The 21,321-nt window shown below is 32.0% G+C and overlaps 1 protein-coding gene and 1 long non-coding RNA gene across 3 annotated transcripts; one reads left to right on the top strand and one right to left on the bottom strand.

Moving 5' to 3' along the window:
• Positions 1–397: 397 nt before the first annotated feature.
• Positions 398–2,550, bottom strand: LOC111912874 (uncharacterized). Its single transcript, XR_002857367.3, has 2 exons — positions 1,954–2,550; positions 398–589 (listed from the first exon to the last, which is right to left on the bottom strand). It is a non-coding gene; the product is annotated as an uncharacterized LOC111912874 (long non-coding RNA).
• An 11,267-nt stretch (positions 2,551–13,817) lies between these two features.
• Positions 13,818–20,917, top strand: LOC111912875 (probable methyltransferase PMT15). Of its 2 annotated transcripts, XM_023908609.3 has the most exons (7): positions 13,818–13,922; positions 14,085–14,742; positions 18,895–19,105; positions 19,188–19,485; positions 19,721–20,122; positions 20,220–20,297; positions 20,393–20,917. In XM_023908609.3, exons 2-7 carry the CDS (start codon positions 14,113–14,115, stop codon positions 20,619–20,621), a joined length of 1,848 nt encoding a protein of 615 aa, XP_023764377.1. In that variant the 5' UTR covers positions 13,818–13,922; positions 14,085–14,112; the 3' UTR covers positions 20,622–20,917. The 2 variants fall into 2 exon arrangements, with proteins under 2 accessions (XP_023764377.1, XP_023764376.1); XM_023908608.3 differs by having other exon boundaries at positions 13,821–14,742.
• Positions 20,918–21,321: the final 404 nt, after the last annotated feature.

Below are 21,321 nucleotides of genomic sequence, written 5' to 3'. Positions count from 1 at the left end.
GCCACACAATAGATGTCATACACATTATAGCCTAGCTATATATATGTGTGTGTATGTGTGTGTGTGTCTATATATATATATATATATATATATATATATATATATATATATATATATATATATATATATATATATATATATATATATATATATATATATATATATATATATATGGGTGAGATCCGTTGAAAACTCATAGTTTCCCGAGAACTAGAAAACTAAAGATGGCGTGTTAGATCAAAATTAACCCATTAAGGACATGATCGTTATCTTACCAATCTCATTTAACAATAAACTTTTAAAAAATAATTATGGAATATTAAAAAAATCAATAAATTTTTAACCAAAAAAATCAACGTCGTATATTTCTTATATTATAATATTTGTCAGTAAATCATAAAAAAAACTCATTTTTATTTACTAATCTTTAAACACAATAGTAGAAGCATTATATTCGATACAAAATATAATATAAAAAAAAAATGTTACAAAATGTCAAAGCGTTTTTAGGTCGTCGCGCCAAGATTTCCATATTTTCCTCAAATTATCACTTCACATCTTCAATATTTTTCCACAAATTCTTCCAAATCTATAAGAAAATTAAAAAAAAATGATTAATGCAAGAACACTCACAAAAATGCACATGTATATATCATGTAAGGCTCACATGTGATTATATCATGTAAGATTTCACATGTGATTATGTGATTATATAATGTGATATTCATATGTGATTGTATATTTTAAGATTCAATAAAATTCAAAAGAAAATTAAAAAAAAAAATAACGAAGAACTCTCACAAAAATACATGTATGCATATATATGTAATTCACTTGTGGTTTACATGTGCATCACATGTAATTTAGATTCATACGTGAATCACTTTTGATTCACACATGAATCACTTGTGATGCACACATGAGTCTCTTGTGATTCATATGTGAATTATGTATGATTTACAAAAGGACAAAGAAAATGAACAAAAAATATGTATGTCGAGTATAAACCAGAGAAAATATATCTTCACATGACATTTGAATGTATCCATTGGAAGATCAATAAGTGCATTTTGCTTTGCATCCAAACCTTCAGCAAGATCAGCATTATATTCAAAACATCCAGCTACATCATCGTGAATTTGAAAAGATATATCAAAATTTTAAAAGTTTAATAAAAAATAACAATATGATTAACATATTATATCCCATGCTACTTCATCAAGTGGTTTTCCATTATCAATGGCTTCAGGTTTTACTAATTCAGATTTCTTCTTAGTTATTTGCACATGAAAAGCAAATAAATTTTGATAAATTTCCATTATCAATCGCCAAAAATTATGATCCACCATGTCTAGAAAATGTAAATTAAAAAAAATTCTTATGCATGTATTCAAATTGGAACTACGAAAATAGGAATTGAAGCAAGTAGCATAAAACTACTCATGCATAACACGTTTGCAAAAGAAATAATAATAAATGACGCATTTTAGTCTCTTGTTTATGATAACTTCAATTTATCATCATTAAATTTTGGGTAATTTACGAAATGAAGCTGATAATTAACTAAGATTGGATCAAAAATTACTCATTCACATAATTAATCTAGAACCAAATTTCAATAACAAGTTAATGAGATGCTTAATTACAAATCCCCTAACTAATTCCCCCCAAATTAAACTCAATTACCAGTTCAAGAAAGTTCATCTAAGTCAACACGATTTCAAACTTATATCTAATTGATAATCAAACGAATTAACACAAGAAATCAACAAAATTCAACATAATCGTTGACAAAACAGTAAGATCTCACTTCCAATGAACTAAATAACAGATGTCACTTCCGATGAACTAAATAACACAATAATTTTTCACCTAATTAATTATTGTACAGTTCTAAACCTAACTACAAATTGAAATGAATCAAATGGGTACTTTTCGAGTTAGGGCAAAGACCTGTCGATTGAAGCATTTGTCTGAGCTGCAGTGGATTCATCGACAGGAACTTCACTGCATTTCTTACATCTCGGTGGTGCTAATAGGATATGGCGACAAGACGGAAAGAAGGAGTGAGATCCGAACCAAGTGTTAACGCACAAGACATGAAAACCATGATGAACCTTGGCAATGATCTGATCTCATCACTGGAGACGAATTCCATCAAGCAGATAACACAGTCGGGGAAATTCTCCGTTATTGTTTCTTTAGTGTAGGAGATTATATAGGAGATCTGATAGATCTAGGTGCAGCGAGTGACTGCGACGAGACCGAGGACGCAGATTAAGGAATGCAAAAGGACGACGAGGATGACGATGAAGTCGGAGTAGAGGTTGTCGATTAAGGAAGGGCGGATACAATCGATGGAAGGAAAGAGATACGGTAGAGATATGGGAGAGATGGGAGGGAAAAGATAGAGAGATCTGATGAGGAATGGTGATCAGACGTGTGTGTAAGTAGTCAATTCCTATAACTCTAAAATGCCCCTAATGCCATTTAATTTATATGCCCACGTCCCTTTATTGTTCCTATTATTTATAAAAATGTCACAATGCATCTTGGTCATCTAATAGACATGATTCGACAGAATCATGATAAGTTTAGCAATTATATTGTATAGATTCTATTAGTAGGAAGGTTTGTTATTTCCTTATCTTGTAATCTTTGTATTATTTATAAAGATCAATACAATATCACCAAGTGTGGTGAATATTCACAAACCCTAAGATGGTATTGTGACATCCCTAAATTTACGGTCATTTAAAAGAAAATTATTTATGCTTATTTTAAAATCAGAGTATCCTTTTTAAAGAACAATGTTGCGGAATTTTGTTCCCAGAAAACATGATAAAGGTTTTATCAAAGCATTTCTGAAGAAATGTATTTGTTTATATTAAAACATTGGAATGTCATCGTCAATACATAAACATAAGCATATACAGACCTTACATTCTTTTGCACTAGTGATTTACATCTCCTTTAATCTCTTAGTGTAACGTAGCTTCGTACCGACACCTGTGATACAAAAAAACTGAGTGGGTCAGGTTGGAAAACCTGGTGAGTACGTAGGATTTTCAACCCACATTAATAAATTTATTATGTTTAATCATCAAACAATAAACCCAATTACTCATCCCCATTATCTTCTTTATTCTTAAGTATCTTCCCTAAGAGTCATCTATTCCTCATTATTTATTCCTAAGGATTGTCTCAAGGAATAGGCACGAAGTCCATCGTTGTTAGGGTTTATATAACAGACACTAAGTCCATAGTTGTCAGGGTTCATCTAACAGGCGCAAAGTCCATAGTTGTCAGGGTTTATCTCATTTATTGACAGTATTATTTTACGGAGTCCACCCGCAATACATGTCAAAGGGTTTTTAGTGTACACCGGGTTAACACATCGTTCACAACACCTACAGGTCGCGAGCCTGCTAGTGTTCCACTGGACTGTCTAGAATAGTCTGTGGTTGTCATCTATACTCTGCTAGATGAAGAGGCTATCGCTTGGGTCATCGCTTCTCACTATCTTTTACGACTCATATATCATCGCTCATCATTAATCTCATCTTTAATCTACCCATCTTTTACCCATCATAATTATAGGTATAAAATACATATACATTTTAAAACAACTAAAACATGTATATTTTTGTTCATCCAACATAGATATCAGGAACACAAATAATATCCACACATAGCACGTAATTTATATTAAATGCTTCATATCTATGTGTAAGATGAAAGTAACTATGCACTCACTTGTTAAAGTGATGATTACAAACTCGGACAACGCTTCGCTTCTTAACAATATAATTTCCTTCGATGAAACCTAGAATATTATTACCACTAGATTTTAGTCTAATATTTACCATGACTAATTATTATTCATAGCATTATTATTATTATTATATAAGCGTTTAAACAATATTTTTCAACCGAGCCTTCTTTTTTTCGCACTATTACGGATATGAAAATAATGGGAAAATAGGATTCAGTTGTCAACTGTCCCTATCGGAAATAGGATTGACTACGGATTCGAGCCATAGCACATGGTTTCATAAAACCACACGATTTTCCCGATCTAAATCAAACAGGTTTTACATGAAGAAGATTTGGCTCAGCATGTTCTATTCGATACGGGTAGGAGAAGAACCCGACCCGGTAGACATAAAACACCGGAGGTAGGACCATTTTGGCATATTGCACTTCTAAAATCTAACAACCATATGCGGCCCTTTAAACCAGATTCCCCGTAACGTGAGTAATTAAAAAGATATTATAACGACATTTATATAAGCCATAATAATATCCAAAATATTTATTATAAGTTCATAATAACAATACTAATTTTAAATATAAGCTATATTTAAAATTGGGTAAGCATAACTTACTTACAAGGGGTTTTTTGCTAGGAGTCAGGCTCTGCAAGGGCAAAACTTCGTCACTAAATCTTTCTAAGAAAGATTTTTGCAATGCTTCAGTGCTCACCTTACTATACTAAAACTACAAAAATAGAAGTCGAATCACGAGGGACCGAAATTCTTGGCGGGATAAGAAGAGAAAAACTATTGAATCAAAAGCATGGTGCAAGAAATATGAGAGCCTAGAGGCTCTAATTTATAGTAATTGAATTTTCAAAAATCACCCTCTATATTTACTTAAATGACTAAACACCCATTTATAATACTATTTAAAATAGATTTAATGATATTTGTACTAAACTAATGTCGAAAGTACTCAACACTAGTCTTATAACGACCACATTGTCGATACCTTTCTAATGATATATACATATGTGTATATATATATATATATATATATATATATATATATATATATATGTATGTATACGTATATATAATTTACACTTTATTTTAATACGTAAATCTGCTACTAAAAATCATAACCCATTCATACGAACTCCGTTTTTGACGTTCTTTATATCCATGCGTAGCTATCGACGAGACCTACAACTTTCGTTTAGACTCCGCCGGCTAATTTTGAGTTTATAGTTTTGTCCATATTTTTATAAAATCAAATGATTTTGCTAAAATTATATCTCTCTCGTACGGAATCCGTTTTTTGGATTCTTTTTCTCAAAATTCCTATTTTAAGGAGTATTACGATTTTCTTTTGGTCGCATTATCTAAAACTCAACCACTCTCTCCGTATCTTTTTACTTCATACATTCGTTATACGCGGATGACTTTTATATCATATAAAAATGATATCTAATTAATACGGAGTCGGATTTCTACGAAATTTATATTTTTGGGATCTGGAGGACGTGTACTTTCTAAATAATATATATATATATATATATATATATATATATATATATATATATATATATATATATATATATATATATGTTTTGACGCACTTATTTTTACGATTTACGGATGATTCGACTGATTTTTCCTATTTTATTATATTATAATAATCATGACACATATAATATTCACATAATTCTTCTTTATTAAATTGAATAGGTTACAATTGTTGACCATAACTATTACTTTGGTTAAGATTATTTATCCTATATTAAAAAAATTATTTTTAACGCTTATTATTGACTAGCCCGAATATGCGGGTATTACAATTATATCCCCCTTAGGATGATCACGTCCCGGAATCATCAACAAAATCGGGCTTGTATAATGACTCTGTGCGTTCCCTTTCCATCCTAGGTGGTAATCGTAACTATTATGTCCTTCCAAATGAGTATCTAACTCTAGGACTCCTTGACTGATGGTGTTGTGCAATCTTGCACCCGCTCTTTATCCTATGTTGGACTTTCAATCTTAACCTTCGAGTTACAAACTCAGTCCTTATTGGAGACTCCTGCTTCTTCTTAAACATACTTAACTTATGATAAGGTCTTTACTTCGATTATCGTAATAGTCAGAATTGGGCCTGCCATCCAATTCGTGACTAATGGGTCATGTTTTAATGAACTCTCACTGTACGATGCAATGCTTAGACTTAGGTCTTTTTGAGTCAAATTCCAGAATGGAATATACCTTCCTTCAGGTTCTAATGTGATATAATCACATTCTAGCATGTAGCACTTCTATCTACAAGCTTCTTACTTTAACAACGATCGCGATACTTCTACTGGCCACTTCGATTATCTTTCTCTTCAGTCTTCTGGCTTAAGTTGGATACTACATCGAACTTGGTTCTCTGAACCACGTAACACACTCATCTTAGTCGGACTCGATTTGATATGACCACTAAGGGTCAGAATAACAATCATCTTCTTAGTGGGTATAGATACTATATTCTCTTCATTGATGACTTCTCAAGATTCACATGGTTATATCCTTTGAAAAAGAAGTCTGATTTCTATGATGTTTTAACTTCATTTGTCACTTTCATCCAAACACAATTTTCATGCAAGCTTAAGGTTTTTCAATCTGATAGTGGTACCGAATTTTTCAATGAACGTGTACGCACATTATTTTTAAATAATGGCACCCATCATCGCCTATCATGCCCTTATGTGCCTCAACAAAATGCTCGTGTTGAAAGAAAGCACCGCCATATCATCGAAACTAGATTGGCAATGATGTTTAAATCCAATACACTCACAGCCTTATGGCCACATGCATTCAGTTCTGCTGCATGTATTATAAATCGGTTGCCTACACCACTATTGGATAACAAGTCTCCATATGATATTCTCTTCAAAATATCTCCAAATTATGGAAATTTATGGGTGTTTGGTTGTCGGGTGTATTCATATATTAGAGATTATGCTTCAAATAAGCTTGCTCCTCGCAGTTCACTATGTGTCTTTATTGGCTATAATACTCAATATAATGGTTATTGTTGTTTAGACACTTCTATTGGTCGGATTTATACCACATGCCATGCTCAGTTTGATGAAACTCTATTTCCATACTCTGGATCTTCATCACAAACGTCCTCTGATCAGTTGCTCATATCTACATATAATGATGGTTCTCCTTCCATTCATGACGTGATACCCCCATCACCTATCTGAGAACCTAATGCTCCACCGCCATCATCAACTGAATCAGCACCATGCAACATTTGCCCAGCGCAGACTGCTGTTGTACCAACGCATCCTATACTGACATCGCCTGTTCATGTTGTCCCTATCCAAGATGAGCCTGCACCTGTCAATCAACTACAACCTATACCTGTTGATCCGCCACCACCAGCTGCTCCTCCACAACCACCTGGTCATCCGATGTTAGCACATTCCAGAAATGGTATTTTTAAACTAAAATACCGGGCTGATCTATCTCATTTATCATCAATGGTTCTTCATCATACTTTATTTAACACTAAAGATGTAAGGCCTGGTTCCTATTATGCACTTAATTTATTTATTTATTCATTTTGGAATGGCTACTCTACAAGTTGGTGGCCCTAACTCGTCGAGTAGAAGGCAGTATATGCGCGAGTTTTAAGTGAGCTACTCGATGAGTAGGACAGGCTAGATGAAACCCTGATCTTTAGGGTTTGCCCCCTATTTAAGCATCATATCTGGCCTCCATCCCAGCCTCCATCACCTCCAAACCCTAATCTCGAAACCCTAATCCACCTTGAATGATCTTGACCTATTTCTTTCCATTATGAGTGTTATTTGTGCATTTTGAAGCTTGTGGAAGAAGAAGAAGATAGAAGGCTCAAGGGGGAAGAAGTAAATCTAGGAACTACACTCCATTTGCTACATTTACTGGTAATCAAGTCTATAACTTGATCATTCTTCTCTTATCTATTTGTTTCCATTTTATGAAGGTTTTGGTTCAAGAACCTTGGTCCTTAGGATTGGGACATCCCAAGTGACTTATATCTCAGATCTAGGATCTAGTAAGGGTTCCATGGCATAAAGGTGCAAACTTTATGACCATGGAAGCCTTATGCAAGCTAATAAGCAAGTTCATGGCCTTTTAGCCCTAAAAGACCATGCATGGAAGGAAAGCTTGGGACTTTATGTGTCCAACAGATGTTAAAAGCCTAGATCTAGTGTATTTTGCCTTGGTTTAGGGTGTTATGGCTTGTGGACCAAGATTCATGCTTTAGAGAAGTTAGGGTTTGGGTTAAAACCATTAAGAGGGACTAAGGACAGGTAAAGTTGGAAACTTTCCCCTTAAGAGTGTAATTCCAGTATGTATATGAAGTTTAGAGTATAGATTTGAAAGGTAGGAGCTTAATCCATTGGGATGGCTCAATCAGACAGGGGAACTCGGCGAGTCCAGGAAAGGACTCAACGAGTTGAAGCGGTCTGTCCCGATCTTTATGAAAGGAAGAACTCAACGAGTCTGTTAAAGGACTCGACGAATTGACTTAGCTGACCACGTGTATGAGTTGTTCATGAACTCGCCGAGTTGGGAGTTGACTCGACGAGTAGGGGTTGACTGGGAGTTGACCTTGAATTTGACTTTGACCAGGTAAAATGATCATTTTACCCTAAGAAGGATTATCAAATTTTAATTAAGTGTTGTTATGGAATTGATAGTCAGAGAGTCGCCGGAGCAGCAGACATGGATTCCTCACTCGAGTTTTCAGCAGTCGGTCTTGCGAGGTGAGTTCCCTTTCAGTAGGAACGAGTCGAAGGCACCAAGGTCGGCCCGTAAATGTGATATGTTAGTAGTTGAGTGTGGGCGGAGCCCGAATCCCCTAGCAGTCGAGTGTGGGTGGGGCCCGAATCTCATAGTATTATTTGAGTATAGTTATGTGATTGTTTGATAGATATACTTGTTGTCTGTGTGATACTTGTATGCATGTTAGTAGTGGAGTGTGGGCGGGGCCCGAATATCCTAGTCAGCAGAGTGTGGGCAGGGCCCGAATCTCCTAGACAGCAGAGTGTGGGTGAGGCCCGAAACTCCTAAACAGTAGAGTGTGGGCGGGGCCCAAATCTCCTAGACAGCGGAGTGTGGGTGGGGTCCGTATCTCCTAGTTGTACGTTATTTGTATGGTATGTGGTGGTTTGGGGGAGCTCACTAAGCTTCGTGCTTTCGGTTTTCAGTTTTGGTTTCAGGTACTTCCACTAGCAAAAGGAAGGGTCGGGATGATCGCATGGCACACACCACAGTCTTTAGCCTCGGAGATTTACTATGATATTTGATATTAGATTTGATATGTTGATAGATATTATGATATTTTTAGACACATGTTTTATTATTTTATATTATGGCGATGATATTATGTTTTAATAATGATTTAAAAATGAAATTTTTGGGTTGTATTTTTGGGATGTTTCAAAAGAACCGAGAGGATTCATATCTGCCTCTAAGGACCAGCTTGGTACTCGACGATTTGTAATGAGATGGCTGCTCTTTAAAAAAATGATACTTGGGAACTTGTTCCTAGGCCCAAAAATTCTAATATTGTAGGTTCTACATGGGTATTCCGGACGAAATTTCATGCTGATGGCACGATTGATAAATTTAAATCACGTTTAGTCGCTCAAGGGTTTACACAGGTACCTGGTTTAGATTATTTTGCAACCTTTAGTCTGGTAGTGAAGGTCTCAATAGTTCGGATTGTTCTTTCACTTGCAGTTTTACACAAACGGCCTCTTCATCAATTAGATGTCAAAAATGCTTTCTTGCATGGTGATCTTACTGATACAGTTTTCATGGAGCAACCTCCGGGTTTCATTGACACTCGTTTTCCTACTCATGTTTGTCATTTACAAAAGGCCTTATATGGTTTAAAGCTAGCTCCGAGGGCATGGGTTCAACGCTTGAGCACCTTTTTGGTTACTATTGGTTTTGTTTGCAGCCGTGCTGACACTTCGTTGTTTATCTTCAAACGCGGCTCTTTCATTCTTTATTTAATTGTTTATGTTGACGACATCATTTTGACTGGAAATGATTCGGATGCTATTAAGGACATTATCTCTCGTCTTCATAAAGAATTCTCTATTATGGATTTGGGCAAATTGAATTATTTTATTGGCTTAGAAGTCTCATATTCTGACATTGAATTGTTTCTAAGTCAAGCTAGGTATGCCTATGACATACTTACAAGAGCAAATCTTTTGGATGCCAAACTGGTTGCAACTCTTCTTTCCACATCCGATTATTTTACCACTACTGGTGCTCCCTTTCATGATCCTACTATGTATCGTTCTCTTGTCGGTGCACTTCAATACTTGACTATTACTCGACCTGATCTCTCATATGTTGTTAATCAGGTTAGTCAATTTCTCCATGCTCCCACTCAAGATCATTTTCAGACTGTTAAACGCATCCTACGATATGTCAAAGGGACGTTGTCTTATGGTCTCTCGTTTTCTTATGCTCGCATGCCCTCTTTCCCAAGTTACTCTCATGTTGACTGGGCACGCTGCATTGAGACTCGCCATTCCACCTATGGTTACTCTGTTTTTCTCGGAGGTAATCTCGTTTCTTAGAGTGCTAAAAAGCAGCCCACTGTTTCACATTCTAATTGTGAATCAGAATAATGTGCTTTAGCTAATACTGCGGCTGAAATAATATGGATCACTCATTTATTATGCGAACTGCATGTTTTATCTACATCACGTCCTACTCTTTTGTGTGATAACAAAAGTGCCTTATTCCTCAGTCGAAACCCAGTTTTACATAAACAAGCCAAGTACATGGATATTGACTAACATTTTGTGAGGGAATTGGTACTTTCTGGGAAACTTCATACTAAGTTTTCTCCTTCACATCTCCGGCTTGCGGACATCTTCACTAAGAATCTTCCTCATCCGTTGTTTGAAGATTTTAGAGCCAAGCTTCATGTTGGACCACAACCACTTTGCTTGTCGGGGGTGGAGGTGGGGAGGGGGAGGGGGGAGAATAGACATGATTCAACATAATCATGATAAGTTTAGCAATTATATTGTATAGCTTCTATTAGTAGGAAAGTTTGTTATTTCATTATGTTGTAATCTTTGTATTATTTATAGAGATCAATACAAAATATCACCAAGTGTGGTGAATATTCACAAACCTTAATATCATCCCTTTTTTTTTATTCAACGTTCTACTTTTAGTTCATATATATATATATATATATATATATATATATATATATATATATATATATGGAAGGGTTATTTGGAAAACAAAAAAAACCCAAAAAAATCATAAAAATGCATAAAAACATACTTAGAGATTACAAAACTTTTTTTTAAAAAAAATTTTTATAAAAAAATCGCAGATTTTTTAATAAATTCGCTGAAAAAAAATAAAAAATCAATTTTTAAAAAAAAATCAATGAATTTATATAAAAACATGCGATTTTTTCATAAAAAATTCAAAAAAAAAAGTTTTGTGATCTCTAAGTACTTTTTATGCATTTTTATGATTTTTAGGGTTTTTTGTTTTCCATAGAACCTATATATATATATATATATATATATATATATATATATATATATATATATATATATATATATATATATATATATATATATATATATATATATATATATATATATTAGGGTGTTCGTTTGGATGGATTGGTTTGATCCGATCCAATCAAGTGAATCCAAATTGAATTCGGTTTTCAAAACATGGATCCGAATAATCCAAACTAAATTCAAATCCGATCCGATCCGATCCAATTTTCAATTCGGTTGGATCGGTTTTTATAATTTGGTTTTCAAAAACCGAAATATTTTAAAACGACATATAACTATAATATTACCCACAAGAAGTGAAAACAAGTTATTTAGTTGTGATTTGGATTTTATAAATGACTATTAAGAATGTATATTATAGTTAAATATTTTATAGATAGAAAACTTTTGAAAGAAAATGCATATTAATGTTTTTTTATTGGGTGAAATGTTTTGAACATATTTTAAAGAATAAATTACAAAATTAATAAATAACGATATATATATATATATATATATATATATATATATATATATATATATATATATATATATATATATATAATAAATAATAAATGTTTATTCGGTTTTTTTGGACTATTCGGTTTTTATTTTATAAACCAAAACCAATCCGAAATCCAAAATAATAATTCGGTTTTGTTCAAAACCGATCCAAAAATCCGAATATCCGAACCAAATAGTCCAATCCAAATTGTCCAATTGGACAATTCGGTTTTATCCAAATAGTGAACAACTGTTGTTTGTTTTTCTTAAAAAACCACTTCTGACCACTTATTGTTGCGCCGCACAGCAGTTGGCCATTCACAGTTGTTTGCTTTTTAGAATACTTCTAACTTAAAAATTGTTACGTGTGTGTTGTGTGCCGCATCACTTGACTCTCTGCTTCAAACCTATTCACACCTTACTTTAACTTATGCTAGCAGTCTGTAGAGGTTAAAAAACAAACAAAATTTTTATTTAAATGTTGCAGCCGTGTGGTCCATCTCTTCTGCTACAGAGGGTTACAGATAGGTAGGGCTGGCAATTCTCGACACAACCAGCAACACGACACGAAATAAATGGGTTTGGGTTGAGTTTTTCAACCCGCCAACTCGTCAACCCATTTGTTAAACAGGTCATATATGGGTTTCTAAAAAAATAAACGAGTTAACCCGCTAACCCATTTATATTCTTAATAAAAAAATTATTTTATTTTTAAATTTATTTATGTATCAAGTATTAATATTTAATAAGTATTATATAATATATACCATTGATTCATAGACAATTTGATTGTTTTGACATTTTGACTCGTGGTGGATGGTCTAAGGTCGTAAGTCGTAACATATAAGGCTAAGTTTGTAACATGTTTCTATGAATGTTTTTAATTTTTATTTGGATGTTTAAGATTTAAATGTCTAAAATTCGGACCCACGAACCCGCCAACTTGTGAACCCGTATAAATAAATGGGTTGGTGGGTCATATATGCGTTTATGTTCCAAACCCGCCAACCAGTGACCTGTATATTTAAATGGGTCGTGTTTGGGTTGACATATTTTGACCCGCCAACCCGCGACACGCCAACCCGAACACGACACGATTGCCAGACCTACAGATAGGGGTGTGTTTGGGGCGGTTTGGTTCGGTTATTGGTCAAAATCGAACCATAACCACTACAAGCGGTTAATATATTTTGATAACCATTAGGTAGCGGTTAATATTGGTTTTGGTTAACGGTTTTTTTTTTCAGTTAATGGTTATGGTTAATGATTAATATCGGTTAACCAAAATGGTCAAAGACGATATAAAAATAAAAATATTTTTCTATAAAAATTAAAATACATAAAGTATATTATTATAAAAAAATGAATGATTGTGTATATACAATTGTATTGATAGAAGATTATTTATCATATCTAACTCTAAATAATTACCTTTTAAAATTTTAAGTCCTAATACAATTACATACAATATATTTAATATTATATTATATTAAAAACATATATTAATACAATTGGTTCGGTTCGGTTTATAATGATTCGTGTTTAAATGAAAACCATAACCGAACCATATGTATTCGGTTAATCAAAATTAGAAAACGAATCATATCTTTTTGTAATGGTTCGGTTATATCGGTTAATTTGGTTATGGCTCGGTTTTCGGTTAATATTCTCACCTAATTGCAGTGATGGTCCGTAGACCTCAAGTATTTTCGTTTTGAAAAAACTAACGGTACCTATGTTTCATACATATAACTAATTTATTTTTTGAATTTTTTTAAATTATTATGTTTATTACTTTATTAATATATATGTGTCATTAAAAAAAATAAAAAAATGGAGAATTAACGTTATTATTTTTTCCAATAAATGTTGAAAGGGGTAATGTGCAATTTTACAAATTACGAGGGAGGCAAGTGGTCATCCCGCAAAACCACACCTACATATTAATAGTTCCAAAATTAGTAGCATTCACGAGAAGAAGCAGTACGCGCTGCAGCGCGTGGAAATATTGCCAAATAAAACAGAAAAACTAAAAACCGGCATAAAAAAGCTTCAATCGTCACCTCCGGTATTCCACCGCCCCCCCTCTCTCCCTCTCTCTCTATCTCTCTAAAAAACACAACACATGTGACTGTAACGAACAACAACACATCACCAAACTATAATCATACAATCTTATTCGTGGGTTGTTTTTTTATCCTTTTCATGTTTCATCAATGGCGTCGAACAGAGTTCTATCGTATTTCATCAGTTTAAGGATGAAGAAAAGCAATATATTCTTCATGGCTCTCACCACCGTCTTATGCTCGTGTTCTTATCTACTCGGAAACTGGAAACTCGCCAACACCGCCACCGACTTCCGCCGTTCTACTCCCTGCAACATTCATTCAAATGCCACCAGTGCCATCAGGACACAAACTCCACTTGATTTCAATCCGCACCACGTATCCGATGACCTTGTAAACGCTTTACCGGTGGCGCGTGTGAAACATATCCCGCCGTGTATACCGAAATTCAGCGAGTACACGCCGTGCGAGGATGTTGACCGATCTTTAAAGTTTGACCGCGAGAGACTGGTGTATAGAGAGAGACACTGTCCGGAGAAATCGGAGGTGTTGAAGTGTAGAATTCCGGCGCCGTACGGATACCGGCAAACATTCCGGTGGCCGGGGAGCCGTGACGCGGCGTGGTATGCTAACGTGCCGCATAAGCATTTGACGGTGGAGAAGGCCGGTCAGAATTGGGTGCGGTTTAAGGGCGACCGGTTTACTTTCCCCGGCGGCGGAACCATGTTCCCGAACGGCGCCGGCGCCTACATTGACGATATCGGAAAATTGATCAATCTCCGGGATGGGTCGATCAGGACTGCCATTGATACCGGTTGTGGGGTATGTAACTCGAATCTTTTTGTTCGGATACGTTTGTTGAACCTTTTTTTTTAATCAATAATTATATGAAAATATCATAAAAATTTTATTTTATCAGAAAAATACGGAGTTTGGTGAAATTTGATCAGAAGTTTGATGAATTATGAGTAAGATAAATATAATTTTTTGTTTAAAACTATATTTATACTTCAAGTATGACCAAATATCCCTTTTAACCAAACTTTAGGTTATACATATTGATATTTTTGAAACTTAATAATCTTATTTTTGTAAATTTTATATGTTTGATTTTGAAGTAGATAATAATCTATTTATATTCTTTTATTTAAATACAGTTTATACTAGAGACGGCACACATTTTAATTTTAATAAACATCGTTATCTATCGCATGCCGATGTTGAGAATTATTGCCTGTTCAAAGGGTTTACCCATCATACGATTATTACGTATTTATGTAATGTTTTTTTGTGGTTGACAAAACTGTTATTGACTGTTGTATAAAATAAATACCATGCTTAAAACATCCAATTTTTACAAACTATATATATTAAAAAGTAAACATGCATATCTAAAGTACATACACTTAGATTATACTTAAAGGCATGCATTGTTGGCTGTTTGTATATCCAAAATATAGTTATATAGTAGATATCTAAAATACATAACTATTAATATAGTTATTGATCATTTTCTCTCTATTTTTATTGTTTAATTAAATATTTAAATTTCACATAAAATCATCAAAATAAAAAAATAAAAATCATAGGTAATCATGGATGTGGTAGTAGTTAGTCATGGAAAATTTAGTCAAAGTGGTTGATCTTTATTATTTCATTATTTTTAATACATAAAATATACAAGTTTTAATTTAACACATATTTTAATGAGTCGTCGGTGAATAAATTAAATGCAGAACTGTCATTTCATACGGTAAATTAAATATCTAAAGTATTTAGGTAATAAATTAAAATGGAAAAAAAAAAAATCAAGAGTAAAGATCAGTGTCCATATGTCTATCAATACATTGTAAGGATTGTTGAATAAATTTGGATTATAATTCTACTTGAACAGTTATGTTTCTCAAAACTAGTTAAAATAGAATATGAGGCTGACACATGTACAATCAGGCTATCCAAGTATCCAACCAATGTAGGGGTACAAAATTAAAAAAAAAAAAATAGAAAAAACTTAACACCCAAATCATACAAACAACAAAAATTCAGGAATAAAAAATTTAAAATATCTCATTTTTAATGTCTTTGAAATCTCTCTCCCTTTTTTTCTCTTTCTCTCTCTCTCTCTCTATATATATATATATATATATATATATATAAAAAGAGAGAGAGACAGAGAGAAAGAAAAAGAGAGAAAGGTAGGTTCAAATATTTCTTTCATCTATTGTGTGCTATAATGTACCAATAAGAATTAAGTAAAATTAAATGTAAATTAAATAATATTCATACTTATAATTCCTTTTTATAAAAAATAATTAAATTCGTCATTAATTTCAACAATAATATTTTTTCGGAATGAATTCGTATCTAAAATAAAGAGAGTGTATTTTTACAGAATAAAAGTGTATTCTAGTATAATACACTTTCGTTTTTCATATTCGATGCAAATTTATTGTATTTAAAGTGTCTGATTCCTGAAACAAAAAACGAACTCATACATAAAAATCTAGATGCGAATTCATTCTAAAAGAATGTTATTACTGACATTAATGAAAAATATATTTAGTTTCCATAAAAAAATTATAATTATGGATATTATTTAATATACAAACAATTATGAAAATCATTTAATATCTATCTTTATTTAATTAAATAATTATTTAATTTTACTAAATTTCTATTGGTGCATTCTAGCACACACACACATACATATATATATATATATATATATATATATATATATATATATACATATATATATATATATATATATATATATATATATATATATATATATAATAAATGAAGATATTTTTGTCACATATCAATTTTTAATGAGTTTTGACACTTGTCATTTTGTGATATTTTTTAAATAAATAATATACACATGTTAATTTATAGTTTTTTCAACTTTTAAATTAAAAAGCCACATAATCTTATACTTATATATGTAAAGTATCAAATATAATAAATATTATAATAAATTGCAATTAATATGTTTCTTCCTTCCTTATTTCAAAATTTTATTTTAAAAAATACTTATTATTTATATTTTTTTAATCAACCCGTGTAATCCACGGGTTTTACATAACTCGTTAGGCGTTTCTAGGGCGGTCGACTACCGTCTAACGAGTATTCGGTCTAGGCGGGGAATATTTTGATTTAATAAATTATATGAAATTAAGTTTAGGAAAATTATTTATATAACAAATATAACAACTTTATGAAAAGTTATAACAAAATAGATGAATATAAATATCAATTATAGATTTTTTCTAAAAGAAATCAAAATTTCCTGAGTTTTTTTGATTTTGACCGAATTTGAGCCAATTTTGACCAAATTTGATCGATTCTAAATTTTTTGGCCGATTCCTAATTAGGCGTTTCGGCCCCTACCTCATTCCGATTAATCGGCTGCCTAGTTTATGTTTTCGCATGAACCTCTATATATATATATATATATATATATATATATATATATATATATATATATATATATATATATATATATATATATATATATATATATATATATATATTCGAATATGGTTTGATTCTTTGAATTTAATGGTTTGTTGCAAAACTTGGAAAAGTGTTTGGTTCAATGGATTGGACCTACAAATGTCCATTCGGAAGGAAAGCAAATTGGAAATGGAAACTACTCACTTTTATATCTTCATAAATAGGGTTGTCAATTATACTCTATTTTTGTCATTGTTTATTATAAACAAATTTTTTAAAATAATTTATACAATTATACTTTTAATATTATTTGAAAATTTATCAACTTCTGCATGCATAGGTTTGTTAAAAAAAAAAAAGCAACAATAATTCATTTATTGCTAGAAAAAAGTGGTAGCATTGTTGCATAATCCGTAAAAAGTCCACTTCGCCCCCATACATTAGTATATAGGATTTATCCTTTGGGTATTGAGATTACAATGTTGATTATATATCATAATGAAAAGGAAAATAAGTAGTTAATCATTACTCTACAATTTCAAGAGTATAATATATACTTTTTATAGCATAACTTTGTAATTTTATAATATCTAGAAACCTTGTATAAAAGACATTTGTTTGAACTGTTATGCGACTAGTTTATAACGGGTATAAAATTAATTAAATTTTAATATTAACAATTTAAAATTATTAATCAATTATTTTAAATAAATTATTAATTAAGAGATATTTTTTAGCTATATGAAATTATAATCGTTGATTTATATAAATACGTGAAATTATACTACCTTATAATTTGTATTAATTTTATTTTAATTTTTATTCTAATATTATTAATTTAATGTAATTAGAATGAAAATTTTAAAATTTGAAATTTGAAATCCTTCCTAATAAATGAAAGTTTTTTTTTACACTTGTTACACTCTTATTCAATTTGTCAAATGTCATGTTGTGGTTATTTTGATTTTTTTTTCCACATATCATTTTATAAGTTTTTGCTATTTTATTAAATTCCACATAATATTTTAATATAACAATTACAATAAATATAGTAATAAATGGATATTAATTTCACTAACAAACTTACATTTTAATTTGAAAACTCCCAAAATTAAAGCTCATTACTTTTTTTCTTTATTTAAATTATTTGTTTAAATTTATAAGATAAAAAATATTTTCATAATAATAAATCAGTATTTTTTCTTATTTTCTTATAAATTCAAAGTTCTCAAATATTTTTAATATTTATATTTAATTTTTTTATTTAAATTAACTCATGTAATACATGGGTCTCACAACTAGTGGATAATCAATGACATGACATTAATTAGAATGTCTGATAAGATAACACGTGTCAAATGGAGAATAAACCTATTCTTTTATAAAAGTAGGGATATTTCAACTTTCATTTTTAAAGGCGAAAGTTAATACTTTCTTTTTAGTATAAATGGTTACTACTTCCAGGTTAATTCTTTTCATATCACAATGTGCTTTAATATTCTTTTCTTTTTGTAGGTTGCTAGTTTAGGAGCATACCTTTTATCTAGAAACATTTTAACAATGTCATTTGCACCAAAAGACACTCATATTGCTCAAGTACAATTTGCACTTGAACGAGGAGTTCCTGCCTTAATTGGCATTCTTGCTTCGATTCGGTTACCTTACCCTTCTAGAGCTTTTGATATGGCACATTGTTCTCGTTGCCTCATCCCATGGGGACAGTACGGTAATTAATTACCTCTACATATATTATGAGATAGTTTATACGTAAGATATGGAAAAAAGTTATGATTTAATGTGTTTTGCAGATGGCTTGTATTTAATAGAAGTTGATAGAGTTTTACGTCCAGGAGGATATTGGATCCTCTCGGGCCCACCTATCAACTGGGAAAGGCATTGGAAGGGTTGGGACAAAACAGCGGAACAATTCAAAGGAGAACAAGATTTGATTGAAAGTGTGGCGAAAAGCCTATGTTGGAAAAAGCTAATTCAAAAGGACGATATTGCCATTTGGCAAAAGCCTACGAATCATGCTCATTGCAAAATCAATCGTAAAATCTTCAAGAAACCACAGTTTTGCAAAGATCAAGATCCTGACATGGCTTGGTAATATCAACAAAATTTTGATCGATTATATGTTATATGTTGTGGTCCCATGTGTTTGTCTTAGCAGTAAGGAGGTCTTAGGTTCAGACTATTGCATCCCCTTGATGAGACTTTATTTTACATATCCATGTTGATCATGGGACCATTGGTGGAGGCATTAAGAATGGTTTTTACCTTTTTCATATATATGTTACATGTCGTTTGTGTTTTTTTATGACAAAATTACCCTTTGTAGGTATACGAAGTTGGAGACATGTTTAACTCCACTACCGGATGTTTCCAATATCAGAGAGACATCTGGTGGTGGGCCGGTGGCAAAATGGCCACAAAGATTAACGTCAACCCCACCAAGAATTATTTCTGGTAGCGTTGGAGAAATTACAGAAGAGGTTTTCATAAACAATACAAATCTCTGGAGGACAAGGTTATCATATTACAAGACACTAGATCAACAAATAGCAGAGAAGGGGCGGTATCGTAATTTACTAGATATGAATTCTTACTTGGGAGGTTTTGCAGCCGCGCTTGTTATCGACAAGGATCCCGTGTGGGTCATGAACATTGTCCCAGTTGAGTCAAATGTGAATACTCTCGGAGTCATATACGAGCGTGGACTAATTGGAACTTATCAAAATTGGTACTTTTTTTTGTAATATTCCCCCTTGTTTTAGATAAATTTATATGGGTCTTATCTTTCAAATTGTCATATCTAATGATCATTATTTGTTGCCTAGGTGCGAGGCGATGTCTACTTATCCAAGAACATATGATTTCATTCATGCTGATGCGATTTTTAGCTTATATAAAGACAGGTAACCTTTTGCTAAGATATGTCATATTGCCATATATACATGTTCTTTATTTGTGGTATTCTAGTGATAAAGAATGTAAGTACTTTACATTGTAGGTGTGAAATGGAAGATATATTGTTGGAAATGGACAGGATTTTACGACCACAAGGAAGTGTAATAATACGTGATGATGTTGACTTTTTGGTCAATGCAAAGACGATTGCTGATGAACTCAAATGGGAAACAAGATTGGTTGATCATGAAGAAGGGCCACTTGTGAGGGAGAAACTACTCATTGCTACAAAGCAATATTGGACAGCTCCGACCCCTACCCAAAATCAATAACCAAAATTCTAACAAATTGTGAACTTCTATTATTGATTTTGTATATCGTAATAATCTATTAATTAATGCGTATATTTTAGATCCTAAAAAATCTCTAATAAGTATATTGGAAACGAAAAGAGAATCATTTTTTTGGGAGAATTGTAAAGGACATGTTTGAGTGTTATACTATGTTATTACTTATTAGTGTGTAGTTTTGACTATGCCATGTTGGCAATATAAGAGTGTGGTGGTTTGAAGATTAGGTTAATATTTTATAATTATAATAAAAGTATATTGATTTCTTCTTTCTATAACTGTGAAGAAAAAAAAGTTATTGTTGGAGTTATCTAATGTAGTGTTTACTATATAGTAAAGAAAATCGAAGTGAAATGTATCATTTTTAACGATGAGTCCATTTTACCAAATGGGGAAAGTATCTTGTCTTCTGATTAGCATTGCTATGAAAAAATATATTATATTAGGATTTAGGTGTTGTTACCGAAAACATTTGTTAGTTTGATTACTTGAAAAAAGTGAAATTTATAGGTACACAAACGATAATAATAAACAAACTATTAATTTCAAATCGGACAATGATGTTTTTCCAAATAATACGGATTCTTTATTCTTTATTTTTAATTTTTAATGAGTTTTTCAACAAGTCCATATGAAGGATGTTACGTTATATCATTCGTGTTTTGCATATAACACTTTTTGA

Source organism: Lactuca sativa, chromosome 7, assembly GCF_002870075.4.
Source record: "Lactuca sativa cultivar Salinas chromosome 7, Lsat_Salinas_v11, whole genome shotgun sequence".
NCBI lineage: Eukaryota > Viridiplantae > Streptophyta > Magnoliopsida > Asterales > Asteraceae > Lactuca > Lactuca sativa.
This window is presented reverse-complemented; position numbering and strand designations above follow the sequence as displayed.